We start from the raw sequence: 21,182 nt of genomic DNA on the forward strand, positions 1-21,182 counted from the left end.
TTTAGTTGTCTTTATATGTATTTCATTTATTGACTAGAAATAATGTTGTGCAGGCCAGCTTAGTATAGAAAGTGAATGTACTTCAAAAGTATCAAGTATTGTAATGGCTTTCTTAGGAGTCATTTAGGTCAAGTTTAGGTAACTTAACACTGGCAGAAATATGATCAATGTCCATGAATGTGAGTATAAATAATTAGCTATGTTGTCAGTCCCACAGGGTTTTCCCAACAGTGAGTCCAAGCAGATCTCAAAAACATGAACATGAAAAACCGACATCAATTTGTGTATTTGTGTGATATGGGTGAAAGGAAGACAGATTTGTAACAGTTTGTTGATCAGTTACTGACTCTGACCTACCCTGTCTACCCAGTCAGTCATGGTTCTTTCTGTGATACAGACATGGACACTGTTTGTCTTTTGTGTAAAATATAGTAAGAGGAGAGATGTATACCTGCTGACTTACAATTTCTCCCGATGTATATGTACCATGTGTTTCTCTGGTTGTAGGCAGTACATGGTAGCAGTTCCTGCTGTTCTCGAAGCTAGAGCTGAGACCAAATTCTGTGTGAATCTCCGGCAGCCCAGCCACTCTCTCGTCATGACCGTGACTCTGATCTCCCAAGAGAAGCAAACGACTCTCCTCAAGGAGACATACAGCACAGAAGTTCATACCTGCATTGATTTTAAGGTCAGGACTCTAGTTGTACTCTAGTTGCGAATTGTTTTGACCCGTATGGGGGTTTTTCATTATACAGTTCTAACACTACTCGGCCACTGGGAGACAGTTCAGTCTCCCAGTGGCATTTGATGTGAACCAGCACAACAAACTGCTCTACCAGGAGAAGACACTGCAGGATGTGACAGGAAAGTACAGTCTGGGCGTGAAAGGAACGGCATGTGCTGCAATGCAGGTCAGTATACACATAGTATTAGTATTTTTAGGTCCTTTTCTTACTCTAAATATTGATATTCTTGTTCACTTTTTGTGAATATTAATTCTTCCTTGTCTATCGGTTTGACAGATTTCTCTTCTTTATAGCATCCCAATTCCTGGGAATATAACTGCTCTCAGTGTTGAGGTAAAACCAGAGGCCAACTGCACCATCAAATCCACCAGACCTAAACTCACTCTGAAGATAAAATCTTTTTAAGTGATGATCAAAAACCAGGTCCACAATGCATAAATGCATCAAGTCAAGAGGTAATTCTCCAAATTGAAGCTGATCGAGGCCCAGCTTAGAAAAAGATACGGAGAGAAATGCTCTCAGATCTTCTGTTGTCCATTCAGAGGGACATCCCAGTTTACCTTAATGAATTCATAAATACTTACAAAGTCATGGCCAAAAGAATTCTCTACTTATTTTACCCATCTTGTTTGACAAGACTGCTCAAAACAGCTAATTCTAAAGATGTTGTTAACAAAGCCTCGTCTGTGCATAAAACTAGTACAACTCAGTGGACCAGGAAGTGATATCTGACTGTGTATCACATTTTTTATGCTTCCATTACAGTTATAGTGGGAAGGAGACCAATACCAACATGGTGATCCTGGACATCAGGATGTCCAGGATCTGGAGGTAACTTATTACTGTAGTTTTAACTTGTAATATTTGTGTCAGGTGTTGACATCATGGTAACCCAGCTGAATATCATGTCCTCACAGATCAAAGGTGCTCTGCTGGTGGATAATGTTGAACAAAAGGAAGATCATGTTCTTTTGTATATACGGGAGGTAAGAGGAATTCACAGTGGACAATACTACATGATACTCTTTAGATTTATTACTATTTATGTGTCTGTTTTTCTTCCATCAGTTACTGAAGGACATAGCCATCAACCACAGATTAAAGCTCATGCAGGAGATCCCAGTGCAGAACCTGAAGCCAGCCGTGATCAAGATCTATGACTACTACTAGCCAAGTAAATTGCACACTCAGTCCTCTCATATACAGTGTTTCACGCAGGTCAAATCTTCACAGTATTTGTATTTTATTTTAGATAGAAATGCCTGAAAGTTGCAATACATACATTCAGTCACTAGATGTCCCACTATAACACCAGTGTCCCAGACCAAGACAAATGTGTGCATCATTTTCTCAATAATAATAATAATACACTTAAAAACATTTCTTCTAAACTATATGATATGATTGCAGTCAAGCTCATGTTCCACAATGGCAGAATTTTTGGACATATTTCCATGATGAAGTTTCTCCCCAAAGCTGTTTCAACACACCAGTGTAAAAAGATAAAAGTCATTTGATGAGACTGTTAATCTGATAGTGGTTTTTACACTTTCCTTTCATTTGCAGCTTGAAGTATGATCTCTACAGTTATACTAAAATCTCCTTATTATACTAAAGTCCCCTTCCATTCAAAACTGTGTTTTGCCTCTTGTTGCTCCACTTGAATGTTTGAGCTTCATTGTGCAGAATGATGTATGTGCAGAGTTTGATACTCAAAGACTGTTTTCACATTCAACTGTTGAAAGTGTAAACACATTCTGTATTGACTGTACATCTGAATTCAAGGTATGTACCCACTAGCTTGATTTGTGACATCATTCACAACTACTTTGGAGGAAGAAAAGTAGGGAACGTTTCATGTACAGCAGTGAAATATTTGTAGTAAAAACATTTGCTTATTTACAGGTTTTAGTTATTAATGAGGGAGTGATTTTACGGATTATAACAAGGTTTTTAGTATTTTTATATACTATTCTTAAAACATGTCTGGAAGGGATCTTTAAATCTCTATTTTTTTTAAAGATATGTGTATCTTGTCTCCTTGTATAAATATTAATGGTCCTTTATTATATAAATAAATCTTAACCTCATTATTTTGGTTCACAGGCTGCTCCCATTATGCTATTTGCAGCAAGTGATCTCAAATAATGCAAGTTTGCACCTACTGGCCATTTTTGGTTCCCAGAACGTTCTAGTTATGTAAGCCTTTAGTTCCAGTTACGTTCCCTGTACGTTACTTTTGGTTTGTTCTCTAACTGTTAGCTGTTGGTTACATGTTTGGCTCCCTCAACGTTCTCCTAACATTCCCCTAACCTTTTTGGATACATGTTGGTTCCCTCAACGTTCTCGTAACGTTCCCCTAACGTTCCCCTAACCTTGTTGGATACATGTTTGGTTCCCTCAACGTTCTCCTAACGTTCCCCTAACCTTGTTGGATACATGTTTGGTTCCCTCAATGTTCTCCTAACGTTCCCCTAACCTTGTTGGTTACATGTTTGGTTCTCTCAATGTTCCCCTAACGTTGTAATGTCTGTAGTATGTTATTTTATTAGTTTTTGGTTGCATATGACAACTATTTACTTGAGAATATTGACAGTGATGAATGAACAGGCAAATTTAGCAGGACTTGAAAGTTTAATACAAAAAAAATAATAAAATACAAATGTAATACAAAATATAATAAAATACAAGTTTGATTAAAAGAGAAAAGGTGATTTCGGGAGTGTCCGGGAGTGTCTTGTGTGTCCATATTGAATAAGTATATATATGAATAAGTATCAATCTATCTATCTATCTATCTATCTATCTATCTATCTATCTATCTATCTATCTATCTATCTATCTATCTATCTATCTATCTATCTATCTATCTATCTATCTATCTATCTATCTATCTATCTAAAGGCACATTGCATAGGCTACATGCAAATTAGTAGCCTAAGTGTAAAATATCAATGAAACAGGATTTGTCAGCTCTAAAAGTCTTCGTTCTCAGATCAACCAAAAAAACACCAGACATAACGTTGTGTGGAGGTAAACAGTGCAACCACAGCAGAACGTTGTGGTTCTGTGGTTCCCGAAACGTTAGGGGAACGTTAGGCTTTGTTAGGTTTCTGCATAACCAGAGGGAACGTTCTCTAAACGTTAATCCTTGGTTTGGTTATAACCTAACCTTTAGAGAACCAAATGCTAACGTTCTCTAAACGTGACATGTTATAAACAGCACTGAACTGAAGTGAAAGCTGGTTAAGAATTTCAAGCTAAAAAAAGATGTATTATTTTTTTCCAGGGGAAAGAGGGAAAATTCTACTTGGACTCCAATAGGTGGACATTGTTTTTCTGTATCCACTGGATGTGTAAGATTGAAATTATTTGTTAAGCAATTCTTCAGCCCAGAGAAACTTCCCAGCCTGATGTTGCGGCATCAAACTTAAAATCTTCCGCTCCTGAGTGGGTGAACTTGCTATTGAAATCCAAAACAAAAGGTGACCGCGAATCAAAAGTCATTAATAAAGTCATTTATTAACATATATGATTACAAAACGAAAGAATACGCGATCTGCCCTTTGCAGTCAAAAAATGGTGTCGCTTCCAGCACTCTCACCCATGTCAGCTGTCAGGTGATATCAATCACTTCTTAAATGACCTCTGCTCCGACCCCCAGTGGGACCGGCAAAGCACAAAAGAAATAATTCCCCAATTCAATCTAAACAAGTAAACAAAGTGTTTTATATAATAATTGGTAACAATAAATATTAATAATAATATGAATTAATGTATATTTTGGCCCCAACACCTGATGTTATATGTCTCTCTCTCTTACTCTCTCTCTCTCTTTCTCTCTAAAACTATTCCTAACAGGGAATTCGACAGTTTGTTTAACTTGAAGGAGGCAATGTCTTATGCCCTCTTTTTCCCCGTCCAGACTGATTACCAGTGCTGCCACCATGTGGACACAGGCCTATACTGCAACAGTTTCATGTACAGAAAGGTTTAAAACTAAAGTCTAAACCAGTAATTCCAAAATAACCCTTTTTCCACCATGTATTTTGTTCTGTATTATATTGCTTAAACTACATTGGCCTCAAACGTTTGGTAGGGAAGGTGGTCCTTTACTGTTGGTGGACCATACTTACACAGGTGTCCGGTGCCCCCCAAGACAAAAAGAAATACTGCAGAAGTGCCCTTGAAGGTTCCCCCACGGTATGCTAAAGTGCCCTCAAAGTTACCCATACAAAGGAGGAAACATACCAAAGTTCTGTAAGGACTGTATAGTTCCTGTTAATCAGAATTAAATGCGCTATAATGTAACATGACATGTGAAGTGTCCTTCCAGAGAAGATATTGAGATATTTCACCTAAGATGCCCTTACAATGAATTAAACTGGCCGTTATGGTATAAATTAATGTATCCTTTATGTAGGCTCTCCATTACTATTACTATTACCATAACTTTCCAGAGTTGTACAATTCACTCTGAGTACAATAAGCCATTGTGCAATGTTTTTGTGTCTGGTCTTTTACTGAAACTGGACTTTGTTCATATTTCGTGTCTTGCCGGTACATAAAACAACACACCTCTACTACATCAGCCCCCTGTGTTATAATGCAAGGCTGTTTTGGTCTGAATCCCTGCTTCAGCTTCCCATCAGTTCAACCTGAACGTTCCTTGTTGTGATATTAGTCCCACTCCGTCCCACAGTCAGTTTTGTTGTTTTGTTGTTTGATATTAGGCTATACACTGAGTAATGAAGCTATTAATTATAAGTTTTTCTTTATATATACATTGCAAGGTTGTCAGAGGAGACTGGTATCGGCAATTAAAGCCCACATTCATGAATACAGTCTGTAACACCATGTTTGACAATAAAAAGGCCAGCCACTGCACAAACCTGCAGCCATGAGCATACAACCTGCAACAGAAGTAAGTCCTCATCTAACAAGACAGTCACCAAATTAAAGGAGAAGACAGCTAAAAGCTCATCACTAACTATGCGGACTCTGAAGATCATTCATTCACTGTTTTGCTACCAGTATGTACATTTGCCTTCACAAACCATCACAGGATAAAAACTAGGCCACAACTGGTCAATGGTATTCTTTACGTTGATGAATTTCATTTGTGATGACACACAACCACAAGAAGGCTCTGGTGCACAAAGTAGCATAAAGCCAGTGACCATCAAGGTCCTTGAAGTAGCCTGTCAGAGCTCATTTCCGGATGTTTACACAGTTTAAATGTACACCATGTTAAAGAATAACAGATACTCCTGTTTTGTTATGAGTTGTACTGCATGACCTCATCCTTTCAGCTAAAAACAGAATCTGATTGATGCACATTACGGTGTCCAGTACACAATATTCTAGTCAATTACATATACACAAACACACAAAATGGGACCTGTAGTGCCCTGCTACAACTATCAGCAATTGGGAATGTATTGTACATATTGTACATAGTGTGTTGATTTGGCAATAATTGTTCTGGCTCCAGTGTATTTTACTACATCTTCTATTTCACAACATTTAACAATGCACTGACTCATCATCATAACCTTTTCAAAATAATAAAATGTTATAAAGAAAGAAACAAGTCCAAGTTTCAAAATGTAGTTACTGGTTTAATGCCACGTTAGAAAATCCATAATTGGCCTTTTTCACAGCAGATACATTTCTTTTCATAGCAGGAGATGCACAGGTGTTAATAATACATTAACAAAGGCCACTGTATGTACAACACATGGTTCCTGAACATCAATAATGTTATTAGTTACACCTGCACTTTCCCTGCTTTGACAAGTCTCAGTGTCTACCATGAAACAGCTCCATCATCATAATGAGAGATCTGCAGAGTGTCAGGCGAGCTACACATGAAACAAGACAAGACAAATCCTCATCAGCAGCAATATCAACAGCAACACAATGACATCATGGGCACATCTTGTCTGGAGGTACCTCAGGTCTTTTTCTGTTTTGTTTTATTTTTCTCTTCCCAATTTGATAGCACCTCATAAAATAGAATGTAACTTAAAAAATATTTCCAACTCAAAGGGAAGTTATTGAATTAAAAGAAGAAAAAAAAACGTTTCATGTGATAAGCTACGTCACTTCCAGGATGCAGGGGAGAGCAAAATGACAGCTGGTTTGTTTTCATCAACAAGGAAGATTCAGAGTAGATATTAAAGGTATGTAGAACGACGGATCTTCTTATTCTGTCAGTTTTTAGACGATATGTTACAGTAGGCTATTGTCATCAGCTATTGATCATCGACAGTATATCTATAGGGTTGCCATCTGTAATCCATGTCGCTGATGCTGGGGGTCAGACTCACCGATGCTCCGAGTCTGGACACTGGACACCGTCTGCTGGATTTAACCGTTATTGTTCACCAGTTTAACGTTGTTTCCTTTAGTTGTGGCTGTATTGTATTGTAAATGTATTGTTATTGTCTGTAGTGGGTTAGCTACTTGTTTTTATTTTTTGGGATTTTATTAAAAAAAAAAAAAAAAATTTAAACCCAGCCTCCACTCAAAAATCTGCCAATTTTAACAAATATATGTCCTTTTGACCGAATTTTAACGTAAAAACTGCAGTGTATGACCTTTTACGAATCACCAAGAGTTACACATAATTTTGGCGTAAATCTAATGACATAAATAGATATTACTTCAATGAAATAACAACTTTTATGCTCGGTTTGCCTGTTGTTGCCATCATTATTTCCCACGAAACACGTTACATTACTCCTTAAAGTGTAGCTAGTAAGCCGCCTGTAAAAGTTGACATTTTGTTAAAAGAAGGGTTTCATTGTGAATGACATCAATGCCGAATTTACAAACACTTCGTACTGAATCTCTGGACATCGTGTTTTGTACACTGCTCGTTGAATTGGTTTAACGAGAAGCGAAAAAATGTCAAAATGCGATATTTTTAAAGGGCGTTTGGTTTTAACGTTACAAATGAAACGTGAGCTTTTATCTGTCACCAAGAGTCAACACATCAGTCCAGCTTAAATCTCATAGAAGAAGCTGCACACACAACCACAAAATTACCGTTGTGACTGTTGTTGGGAGGACAATTACAATAAACTACTCCGTGAGGGGTTTGTAGGTAAGGGATGTACATATAAATGTTGAAATTCCGCCTAAATAACTGTTGTTTTCTCAATAAGATGTATGCCAAATTTAAAAGAACTTAGTGCTGAATCGTCGAATATCTTTTTTAAAAAAAATGTTTAATGTACGAGTTCAATGCAAGCAAATAAATATTAAATTACAAAAAATGTCTAGGGTGATTGGCACAGCCAACAAACGCCATTGAAAAATCTGTCACCTAAAGGTGCTCGTGCTTTATGGGCTGATGTTAAACATAACAACTCAACTTCAGACCTTTTTGAAGTCACACAAGTCACACATCATCTCAGCCTAAATCTAGTAGAGGAAGTAGCATTTATTGCAATTAAATATAAACCTTAATAATGAGTTTGCTCGCCAAACTGTTCACCTCGTGAAGTTGAACTTCCCTTCCAGATAGTATTACCTCACTCAGTGTGTGTTGAATCATATGCAATCATGTTTTGATGATTGAGACCTTTTGGCTTCTTTATCTGACCATCAATCATTGATTTTGTGTGTGTGTGTGTGTGTGTGTGTGTAATTGTGATAATTGTGTCATGTTGTTTACCCTCATGGGGAAAGTCCTTTGTCTGGTTTGTGTCTGAGTTACGCAGCTCATTGTAGTACTTTGCTCCACTTGCAGGAAAATCTAAATGTGTACTTCATTGCTGTTTCAGTAATACCGATATTGGCAAATGAGTAACAAGGCAGAAACTGACCTTTGGATCTTGCTTGTTCTCCAGTGTCATGAGCTGAGCGCCTCCCCAGTTCCTCTCTTCCCTGGCCTGTTCAGAGCAAATACAGACAGCTGACCAAAGAGGGACGAACATTTCTTCTGGAGACTCATGTCAACCCTGCCAGTCACTCTGGAGTAAGACAATACTGACAATACTAGGCCTTGTCTCTCATCTCCTATATAGACAACCTTGCATTGTGTAAAAGTAATGTTAATTTAGTCTCAGTGGCACTTGAAATGAATGAATATTTTGTCAGTGGATACAAAATGAATTAAGCTACTCCTGTTTCCTCTGACAGGCCATCAGTACAGAAACAGAAAAAGACAACAAACAGTGATAGAGGTCAAATCAAGGGAAACGTCTCTTCAGGTAAGACACTCTGTACCATATCTTTTCAAATGTAACCTTATTCTCTTTAAAAGTTTAGACTCATCCTCTTTCAAACAGGACACTGGCTCAAACTCCTTCAGTATGTATTTTATTTGTGTTTGTCAAAAATAAGTATTGCCTTGCAGGAAATAACTGAATTTATGAGCCGAAAAGTAACAAATTGCTTTCATACCTCACCACAATTTACTGCAGCCCATTTTGGTCAAATAAGATATTGTAACAGGATCCCTTTTTTTGATTTCAGCAAATCCACTACATAATTTATGCTTCCCTGCAGCAGATTCCACAGTGAGGCTCCATCCACCAACCATCTTAAAACACACACACACACATACTTATCATTTTAATTATAGATACTTAAGTGATACGTAAGGTTAAAAAAAAAAGGCTTCTTCACACTGTGTTATATTTTCAAAAGTTCAGCAGAAAGATCAGCTCTCGTGTTTCTGTCCTGCGGGCAAATTCAGGGATATTTAAATGGGACAGTGTCTCTGTGGTTTGCTGATAAAGAGCTGAGGACACCTCCTCATGTCCCTCCCTGATCCCATTATCATTTTGTACCCCTCTTTAAAAAGAACTGCTGACATTTAAGAGACTGGACAGTCATCCGGAAGAAGGCAGCAGCTATGTCTCTGCAATGTAAATGTAAGACTATTTTATTCTACATGGAACATTAGCTGCTTAATGAATGGATGATTTGTACAGGACTAGAAGAAAGAAACTAATTATTGAATGAAATATGGCAGCTGTGAAGACCTGCAGTAAAACTACAAATGAGTCAGTGAAATAAGTGGGCTGATGGTTCATGTTAGTTGTGTTGGTAGTTTGACATTATTAGTGCTGAGTGACAGGACACTAGTGTTCCTGTGTTTTACATCAGCTGATGAACTGAAGTCTAGACAGAAAGCTAGTTGGAGGGTTTCCTGCAGCTTGTGGACTTTCTGGAATGTTACAAATCTTTGATAAGTGAATGTAAAAGTGATGATTTTTGAGATTTAGTGTAAGATGCACAAACAGTTAATTAGTCATTTCGTTAACAGTAACATTAATAGAACAGAACATTACCTTTTGTCAAGTGACAAAAAAGTAATCAGCAACAATTTTGAACAAAATGTAGCCTCCAAAATGAGTCAATCAATGTGCTCTAGGTCAAACTGATAAAAGAAAAGACCTTCAACTGAGCCATAAAAACATAAAATATGTTTTGCATCTGTACAACTATCACTGCACCACCAAGTTTACTAGATAACATACAAGTCGGTTATAACTTGATGTAGACCAACGTTTTTGCAGTTGCAAAGTGGAGAAGAGTACAGAGAATATGTCAGTGACATTTATCTGTTTCTCTTTCATCTGTGCATGTATTTTTAATTGCAGTAGTGATAAGCCTGTTATATAACATGATACGTTATACTGTGGCAAATGTTTGGGTTTATGTTGAATGTGGTAGTTCTGGTCAATCTTTTGAAAGAAGAGCTTGCATCATTATTCATGGAAACTAATGAGGATCAAGAAGCTTTTAGCCAGTCTTTACTTTTCTAGTAGTAAAAGCCAGTTGTGAGCAGTATCAATTAAGTTATTTATCATGTTTTGTAGATGAAAATGTGCTTGGATACACTCTCATAGTACCTGTGTACACTTGAAAACAGTGAAAACAGAGTCTGAATGTGATAACTCATAACTTGACTCTTTCCCACACTGGCGGCCAGCTGAGAGGGCAGGGGTTCAGTGGAACGGAGACATGGAGCCACCAGAGGTCAATATGGGTCGTACCTTTGTGGAGGTGATGAGTGAAAAGTACAGCCCGGAGAACTTCCCATACCGCCGAGGACCTGGCATGGGCGTAGTGGTGGTGCCCACCTTAGGTCCCCAAGGTTCCCCCATGAAAGGTGAGCTGTAGATTAAACAAAATGATAGTTTTAACTTTAGCTAAACCTTAAATGGTTATGTTTACTTTACTTTACTATAATCCAATCAGTGTCAGTACTGCTTTCCAGAGTTTCCTGGGTACATGCATAAAAAAAAAAAACACAATTAAAAATGCATAGAATAGAAAATTCCCTCTCACATCTGCTGCTCTGCTTTGTCTCATCAATCCTCCTACATCACCCACAATACTTTTACCTACACACAGCCTGTGTAGAATGGGCTTAGTTTTAACATTCAATTGTCTACATTACTCAGAAATAAATCTTTTGTTGCTGCATTGCATTCTAGTCTTTTGAGACCAGTAGTGGAGACATCAGACCCATTACTGTAAGATAACATCCTGTCTTTTACTAGAGGTAGGAAACAGATACTGTAGTAAACAACTATATCAAAATTGCTATCAGTAAGTCAAGTTTATTTATAGAGCACATTTAACAACAAAAGAAAAAAAAAACTATTAAGAGCATCTATAGGCCATTGAAAACATGCATGTCTTGAGTTTTTGCCTTAAGGTAAGTGTCAGTGTCTGTGAAAAGGGAAAACTTGATTCTAAAGCTTTGGAGCAGCTGCTGCAAAGGCACGACCCCTTTTACCAACTAGCCTGGATCATGGAACAGTTGATAGGAATTGATCAGGACTATGTAAGATGCCTGGAGTTGGAGGGCAGAGAAGTTTAGAAAGCAATACAGCACAACAGTAACAGTTGTTGCAGTCGTCATGTCCTGGAGGAATGTTTGGTTCTCGTCTTGTTTGTGGTGTCAGCACAAGACTGCATTCATTAACATTCGTGAATATCAGAAGGTGGAGGAAATTCTTCACTCTCTCCTCTGATGTGCTACTGTTTTTTGACTCATTACACCTAATCAAATCCCAGTTGATAAAAACCTTTCTTTTTCTGTGTGAACCTTTCTCTTTGTAATCCTCATAAATTCCTTCCTTCCTCTTCCACCTTCCCCTCAGACCGTCTGAACCTGCCCAGTATGCTGGTGTTGAACAGCTGTGGAATCAGAAGGGCAGGAGAACAGGCTGAAATTGCTGCCTTCTGAACCCACGTGGTGGAACTGGACCTGTCCCATAATAAGCTGCAGGACTGGCATGAGGTGCAGTTTCTGGGTTTGTTTTATCACTCGAAGGTTACGAGATAAATATAGCAAATAGAGAATAAAAGCATATGCAGGGACACTTTTTCTCAATACCACATTATGTCTCGTTTTCAGATCAGTAAAATTGTCTCCAACATTCCCAACCTGGAGTTCCTCAACTTGAGCTCTAACCCACTGGCAGGAATGACCCTTGAGCCAAGGTGCGCTGAAGCCTTCTCCCGAGTCCGACGCCTCGTCCTCAACAACACCCAAGTGTCATGGGACACTATGCTGCTGCTCACCCAACAGATACCCGAGTAAGACAAATACTTCCATTAGATGATGAGTGGTTTTAAGTATGTCCAAAGCTCAGAACAGTGGTTTACATTTTTCTTCATCCTCTTTCTCCCATGCTGCCTCACAGTCTGGAGGAGTTGTTCCTGTGCCTTAATGAGTACAGTTGCGTGAGCACCTCCAGATTGGCCTGCCCCAGCCTGCGCCTGCTTCACATCACTGACAACAGCCTCCAGGACTGGGCCGAAGTCCGCAAGTTTGGTTCCATGTTCCCCGGCCTGGATACTCTGATTATGGCCAATAACAACTTGGCCTCCATTCAGGACAGCAAGGAAATCCTGCAACGTCTCTTCCCCAATCTACGCAGCATCAACCTGAACAACGCAGGTCAGTGGATCAGGCTGTTCTCTTGTTGTGTTTATGTTTGCATCATAGTGGTTATGTAGATGTATAATATAGAGCTGTTTAGAGCTGGGTATTGGTACTCGATACCTTTTAAGGTATTGACAGAAATAAATCGATACCAAGTAGTATCGATGCAACGCCTGTCAAATGATACCTCATTTGATCATCGATCATTTTTGCACCCAGAGCTAGAAAATATGACTATTTGTATGGACTTGCTCACATCCAATGAATGTGAGCGTTCTTTTATTTGATGCGACATGTGATTGGCCCACTGCCACAGTAGCTACAACCCATCTGTGGTGGTGAGGTCGTGTTGAATTTGAGTTAGCGCGCTTAGCAGTTCAGCAGCCAAGATGCCACCTAAACGCTCGAAAGATAAAAAACACTGGATAAAAGCAAGTGCACAAAATGTGTAATGGTTATCGAATGAAGTACTCAATTGGTATCCCAGCCCTAGAGCTGCTACATGAATATACTGAGGGAAAGTATCTTAAGATGGTTTCTATCTATTCTAGGAGGATAGTATCAGCATCGGTATGTAATGACTTAATAATGGATGGTAAAATTTGCACAAGCTAACGTCAACGTATTGTGAAAGGTTCATATTATTTGAAGAGTATTACAATAGATCCCTCTAGACGTCAGCTTTATATCTTGTTTCTATTTTGGGAAGAATCAGTGGTGAATCTATTTTTAGAGTTCTGTCAGGAGTAAAGGGGACTTCAATGCATCACTTCCTCCTATTTGCTTCTTCAGAGGCACATGAAGAAACAACCATCCGAGCAAGTTATTTTGTCTCAAGTTTCGGGCCTCAAGATGTATTTTTCTTCTGCCCAGAGACTGAGATTGTACCACTAGTTACTTCTTCTGTTCCCCTTGTTTCAGGCATTTTGGAATTAAGTGCAAATGTCTTGAATCATGTAATGATAAGGAGGCAAAGATTGGAGCCTAACATTATGATTTTGACTTACTTAAATTATTGTTTTGTTTTTTATTAAAAGAGAGAAACCAAAAATAAGTTTGAGAATACTTGCTGACTTCCCTACTCTGCCTGTGCTTCTCAGCCCCATGCTGATTCATTCAATCCAGAAATAAGAATCTTTAAAAATGTGTCTCAAATATATATATATATTTTTCCTCTCTGGTATATTCTGTGCTGTAGTTTTTAGCCAGTGTTATGTAAATAGTAGTAAACAGACTATTTTCAGCATTGGATTAGCACACATTTGGTGCACTAGTGAGCAGTAGGGTGGTTTATGTGAGACTGAGCTCTGAGCTCTATGGCATAAGGAATAAGAATAAGAGAGATAAGATACATCAGGCTTTGTACACAGTACTCTTAATACTTGTTAGTGGGATCAGTTCGTTGTTGGTTTCGGTTTTGTGGGATTTGTTGGCAAAGAGAAACATAGGTTTTTGCCAGTGGTATCCTTTAAGAAGAAGCATAATTCTCTCATTCTCACAGGAATTGAAATTAGTGTCTGGCTTTGTCTGGTGTAAAGTTAATCATGTAAAGTGTTGTTGTGTAAAGTGTTGTTTTTGTAGTCTATGTCCAAGCAGAATCAGTGTTAAATCTATTTTTAAAGTTCCTTTGGCAGTTGAGGGGACAAAAACAATATCTGAAGACTTGGTGTTCAAAAAGACTTCAATGCATCACTTCCTCCTATTTACTCCTTCAAATGCACATTAAGAAGCTACTGATTGGTGGCTAGTTTGAGGCAAGTACAACGCTGTGTCATTCATGACATGAATGTTGCCCAGTCAACCATCTCATGTCTAGCACCTTTTAATCTTAGACAGAGTGGAAAGAAAGGCAAACTCTTCAAGTCCAGAGTCAGGCACACTGAACTCAGCCAGGGACTGGAAAATGCTTGTTGACCCAGGCCAGACACTTGTCTTTCCCCCAGAATGTGCACCCATGAGGTGGGATGCTGGGGATTCATAGCCAACTCCACAATGAAACTGGCAGCAGAGCCAGCAGAAAGGCAATTAAAACACTCCTGGAGGCCATTAATTATAATTAAAAGGCTAAAGCACCCACAAACGCTAAGGTACACAACTGAAGATGTGTCTCACATAAGTCAACATCCTCTGGTGGTCAACTTTCCGCCCAACATCAGGACAAGGAACAACCACACTCAAGTAAAGTGCTGAACTGCAGGCATTGCAACACCCAGTCCTACTAACCAACCAATCGTGAATCTGATAAGTCGGCTGACAACAACTGCAAGTCCAGCAAATACACGTGCTGAATTTAGGCTGCTCTAAGGCTAGGCAGTGTTTGATGTCTGAATCCTAAAATCATTTACAAATCAATTAAAACTTGAGCTGTCTGATTGACATCATTCACACCCTGTATAAATTTAACCAATCACTTAAATCAGGAAGATCATATTGAGCCTTAAAGCTGCTATACCTTCTCATTTTAAACCATGCTTGCGTGATGCAGTATGCAATACTAGTTGCACTTTCGTCCAGCCTGAAATATCTCAATGACTACTATAAGAGACGTTCATGATCTGTATGGTCCAGCATTCAGGTTGACATTTTTGGACCAGAGTGAAACATCTTCACAGCTGTTGAATGGATTGCTATGAAATTTGGTGCAAACTAACTCAGGCAGTGTGCAATAACCCTGGAACACTAAAATACCCATTGTACCTACAATTTATATGTATTAATTTTGTTTAAAATACAAAATGTGTATCTTCATTTCTGAAGATTGTTGTGTTGCGTAAACATACTTGGCCAATAAAGATGATTCTGATAAGTATTAATAACTATCTTTTAACCTAACGTCTTCATCAGGTCAAGGATGGTGGGCATGGTAAATATGATCCCTGCTAAACATCAGCATTTTAGCATTGTCACTTTGAGAGTGCTAGCATGCTGAAGCTAGTAAATGTTAGCTCGCTAACATCCTAAACGAAGATGGTGAACATGGTAAACATGATTCCTGCTAAACATCAGCTTTTTAGCATTGTCACTTTTACTAGCATGCTGACATTAGCATCTAGCTCTAAGTACCAATGTGACTAAGTACAACATCATGTTGTAGACTCCTAGTCAGAATAATTTGGCTTATAGTTACTTAAAAAACTGCTCTGTAAAGTGTTAGCACATGGCCTGGACACAGCTGTCTACAAGAGACACAGTACATCTTCTGTTACCTGGTCTACTGTCCCTCTTTCTTTGTCCTAACTGTCCTAACTTGTCCGTATGTGTGTTTTCAGGTCTTAACCGATGGGAAGACATTGAGAAGCTGAACTTCTTCCCCAAGTTGGAGGAGGTGCGACTGCAGGGCATTCCCTTGCTGCAGGCCTACACCAATATGGAGCGACGCAGCCTCATGATAGCACAGTGAGTCCCATGACTGACATTAGTGAGAGTGGACCTCCTACCTAGCAGGTGGAGAGGTTCTTCTTTTTTGTCGATTATTTTTTAAATAGTTTTTCAATTTAGGACAAATAGTCACATCAGGGTCGTAGCACAAACATCACATAATACAAATATGAGGATAAAGTAAAATACACACATTATTTCTTTGCTTACGCAGATGTGGCAATGATTAGAGTGACTGATCTTCCATAGGCTGTTGCACCATATTCCACTTTTCCCAGTATTTAAAAAATGTTTCTCTTTGTAGGTGAGATTCTTTCTAACACAGATGATTGCTTGACGTCAAATTAGAAGTATATCTACGTTTGGTCCTCTCTGAACTGTAGAAGTCAATGGGCCAGATGCAAGAACCACTCGTACGCACAGATTCGTTCTTAAACCATGCGTACGAGTGATTTACGAGGATTTGCCGCATTCACCAATTTCCTCGTATTTTGGATTTTCTCTTAGGTACGAACAAAATTTACGAGTGATGCAGACCTGTCGTACCTCTCACGCACAACCAACCTGCAGTCCTCCAAAGCAATAAAACATGACTGTTACTGTCTAATTGTCTGATGGCAGTGTGCCAACGATATCATGTCTTTTGGGGGAACTAAATTTTTTTCCGGGGGGGGGGGGTTTGACATCATATACTATAAGCAAGATATGATAATCTCTTAATGAACACATAACACCTCCACAAGGGTACCCTCATCTCCAACTTCTTCTGCCTTGACCTGCGTTGTCATCCCGGGTGTTAGCAGGTCTGTGCTGACAGCAGTACGGCAGCAGGTGTAACATCAGCTGTTGAGCTTCAGAATCAACTGACTTGGATTTTCTTTTTAACATCACTGTATGCTGACTACCACTTAACAGAGAAATGAATAATGTCGATCTGCAGGCTAAGCGATTATTATATTGTCAGTATTTTAGAGACCCCTGAGTAATGGGTGTGAACTATAGGGGATGTAGAGAAGGGGGGGAAAGTGTATACTATGTCCCGTTCATTAAATTGCACTTCTGAATCCATAATCATGATGACATTACTCTGTTTGTAAAATAATTACACTATTTAGTATAAAGAAGTAGGCTATTTAACAATTTAGGTAGATATATCAGTCATTTAAATTGACAATTGAAACTATGATATAATGCAAGCTTACACTTGGGTAAAGTTAAAAAGAGATTGGCAGATTCGAACTTCAGCGATCAATAGCTCACAAACGAAACATTGTTAAAACATAAAAAATGCCTCTTTCCTATCGTGGTAAGGTAGACTATTGACTACAAACTCATTTTCGCCAAAACGAGTCGTCCTCCAGGCTGCAGGAAATATATTGCTCTCTATGCGCTGCGGGCGGAGAGGTGAGCGCTTAGGGACCGTCTGCAAAGTGCAGTACCAAATGAAAAATATTCAATATCTCCAATTTTATTCACTGTAGTCTCACCAAATTCACTCCACACACCAACAGTCACCTGATAATCACACTACAACAGTTATTCTTACAAAATGTGCTTGTGTATAATACTTCAATATCATCACTGTCATGTGCTGTCGTTCCATTGATTTCCCTTCAATATTAATCAATATTATACACAGTAGTCTTCACTATATTCACTCCACACAACAAGGGTCACCTGATAATCATACTACAACAGTTATTTCAGAAAAAAAATCTTTTTGCATATTTTTGGGGAATTTTATTGTGAAAAATCGCGTTAATATTATACAGTGTAAGATTACCAAAATCATGTTACACAACAAGAGTCACCTGATAATCATACTACAACATTTATTTATGGAAAATTAGTTTTGATATAATTTTGGGGATTATTTATATTCAAAAATATTCTATATCGTCAATATTATACACTGTATACTCACCAAAATCATGCTGCACAACAAGGGTCACCTGATAATCATACTACATAAATGATTTCATAAAAAGGTGTTTTTGTTTATTTTTGGGGAATTTTATGGTGAAAATTCGTCAATAGCGTTAATATTATACAGTGTAGGATGACCAAAATCATGCTACACAACAAGGGTCACCTGATAATCATACTACAACAGTTATTTCAGGAAAATGTGTTTTTGTTTATTTTTGGGGAATTTTATTGTGAAAGATCGTCAATAGCGTTAATATCATACACTGTACTCACCAAAATCATGCTACACAACAAGGGTCACCTGATAATCATACTACAACAGTTATTTCAGGAGAAAAAAATTTGCATATTTTTGGGGAATTTTATTGTGAAAAATCGTCAATAGCGTTAATATTATACACTGTATACTCACCAAAATCATGCTACACAACAAGGGTCACCTGATAATCATACTACAACATTTATTTTAGGGGAAAAACATTTGCATATCTTTAGGGAATTTTATTGTGAAAAATCGTCAATAGCGTTAATATTATACACTGTATACTCACCAAAATCATGCTACACAACAAGGGTCACCTGATATTCATACTACAACAGTTATTTCAGGAAAATGTGTTTTTGTTTTTTTTTGGGTAATTTTATTGTGAAAAATCGTCAATAGCGTTAATATTATACACTGTATACTCACCAAAATCATGCTACACAACAAGGGTCACCTGATAATCATACTACAACAGTTATTTCAGGAAAATGTGTTTTTGTTTATTTTTGGGTAATTTTATTGTGAAAAATCGTCAATAGCGTTAATATTATACACTGTATACTCACCAAAATCATGCTACACAACAAGGGTCACCTGATAATCATACTACAACAGTTATTTCAGGGAAATGTGTTTTTGTTTATTTTTGGGGAATTTTATTGTGAAAGATCGTCAATAGCGTTAATATTATACACTGTATACTCACCAAAATCATGCTGCACAACAAGGGTCACCTGATAATCATACTAAAACAGTTATTTCAGAAAATTTTGTTTTTGTTTATTTTTGGGGAATTTTATTGTGAAAAATCGTCAATAGCGTTAATATTATACACTGTATACTCACCAAAATCATGCTACACAACAAGGGTCACCTGATAATCATACTTCAACAGTGATTTCAGAAAAATGTGTTTTTGTTTATTTTTGGGTAATTTTATTGTGAAAAATCGTCAATAGCGTTAATATTATACACTGTATACTCACCAAAATCATGCTACACAACAAGGGTCACCTGATAATCATACTTCAACAGTGATTTCAGAAAAATGTGTTTTTGTTTATTTTTGGGTAATTTTATTGTGAAAAATCGTCAATAGCGTTACTATCATACACTGTATACTCACCAAAATCATGCTACACAACAAGGGTCACCTGATAATCATACTACAACAGTTATTTCAGGGAAATGTGTTTTTGTTTATTTTTGGGGAATTTTATTGTGAAAAATCCTCAATAGCGTTAATATTATACAGTATATACTCACCAAAATCATGCTACACAACAAGGGTCACCTGATAATCATACTACAACAGTTATTTCAGAACATTTTGTTTTTGTTTATTTTTGGGGAATTTTATTGTGAAAAACCGTCAATAGCGTTAATATTATACACTGTATACTCACCAAAATCATGCTACACAACAAGGGTCACCTGATAATCATACTACAACATTTATTTTAGGAGAAAAATATTTGCATATTTTTGGGGAATTTTATTGTGAAAAATCATCAATAGCGTTAATATTATACACTGTATACTCACCAAAATCATGCTACACAACAAGGGTCACCTGATATTCATACTACAACAGTTATTTCAGGAAAATGTGTTTTTGTTTATTTTTGGGTAATTTTATTGTGAAAAATCGTCAATAGCGTTAATATTATACACTGTATACTCACCAAAATCATGCTACACAACAAGGGTTACCTGATAATCATACTACAACAGTTATTTCAGGAGAAAAAAATTTGCATATTTTTGGGGAATTTTATTGTGAAAAATCGTCAATAGCGTTACTATTATACACTGTATACTCACCAAAATCATGCTACACAACAAGGGTCACCTGATAATCATACTACAACAGTTATTTCAGAAAAATGTGTTTTTGTTTATTTTTGGGTAATTTTATTGTGAAAAATCGTCACTAGCGTTAATATCATACACTGTATACTCACCAAAATCATGCTACACAACAAGGGTCACCTGATAATCATACTACAACATTTATTTCAGGGAAATGTGTTTTTGTTTATTTTTGGGGAATTTTATTGTGAAAGATCGTCAATAGCGTTACTATTATACACTGTATACTCACCAAAATCATGCTGCACAACAAGGGTCACCTGATAATTATACTAAAACAGTTATTTCAGAAAATTTTGTTTTTGTTTATTTTTGGGGAATTTTATTGTGAAAAATCGTCAATAGCGTTAATATTATACACTGTATACTCACCAAAATCATGCTACACAACAAGGGTCACCTGATAATCATACTACAACAGTTATTTCAGGAAAATGTGTTTTTGTTTATTTTTGGGTAATTTTATTGTGAAAAATCGTCAATAGCGTTAATATTATACACTGTATACTCACCAAAATCATGCTACACAACAAGGGTCACCTGATAATCATACTTCAACAGTGATTTCAGAAAAATGTGTTTTTGTTTATTTTTGGGTAATTTTATTGTGAAAAATCGTCAATAGCGTTACTATCATACACTGTATACTCACCAAAATCATGCTACACAACAAGGGTCACCTGATAATCATACTACAACAGTTATTTCAGGGAAATGTGTTTTTGTTTATTTTTGGGGAATTTTATTGTGAAAAATCCTCAATAGCGTTAATATTATACAGTATATACTCACCAAAATCATGCTACACAACAAGGGTCACCTGATAATCATACTACAACAGTTATTTCAGAACATTTTGTTTTTGTTTATTTTTGGGGAATTTTATTGTGAAAAACCGTCAATAGCGTTAATATTATACACTGTATACTCACCAAAATCATGCTACACAACAAGGGTCACCTGATAATCATACTACAACGTTTATTTTAGGAGAAAAATATTTGCATATTTTTGGGGAATTTTATTGTGAAAAATCATCAATAGCGTTAATATTATACACTGTATACTCACC

General features: G+C 37.3%; 1 protein-coding gene and 1 long non-coding RNA gene across 4 annotated transcripts; both read left to right on the forward strand.

Annotated features, from left to right (window-relative positions):
* Positions 1 to 696: 696 nt before the first annotated feature.
* Positions 697 to 2,268, forward strand: LOC133980456 (uncharacterized). Of its 3 annotated transcripts, none has more exons than XR_009925176.1 (3): positions 697 to 911; positions 1,023 to 1,732; positions 1,815 to 2,268. It is a non-coding gene; the product is annotated as an uncharacterized LOC133980456 (long non-coding RNA). The 3 variants fall into 3 exon arrangements; XR_009925177.1 differs by having other exon boundaries at positions 1,040 to 1,732; XR_009925175.1 differs by having other exon boundaries at positions 697 to 1,732.
* An 8,445-nt stretch (positions 2,269 to 10,713) lies between these two features.
* On the forward strand, positions 10,714 to 16,066 carry LOC133980453 (tubulin-specific chaperone cofactor E-like protein). The gene is given in 5 exon segments (XM_062419185.1): positions 10,714 to 10,878; positions 11,879 to 12,018; positions 12,136 to 12,317; positions 12,425 to 12,681; positions 15,936 to 16,066. Coding segments are annotated over 5 exon segments (858 nt in total). The 5' UTR covers positions 10,714 to 10,730.
* Positions 16,067 to 21,182: the final 5,116 nt, after the last annotated feature.

The sequence above is a fragment of the Scomber scombrus genome, chromosome 5 (genome assembly GCF_963691925.1).
Source record: "Scomber scombrus chromosome 5, fScoSco1.1, whole genome shotgun sequence".
NCBI classification, from domain to species: Eukaryota; Metazoa; Chordata; class Actinopteri; order Scombriformes; family Scombridae; genus Scomber; species Scomber scombrus.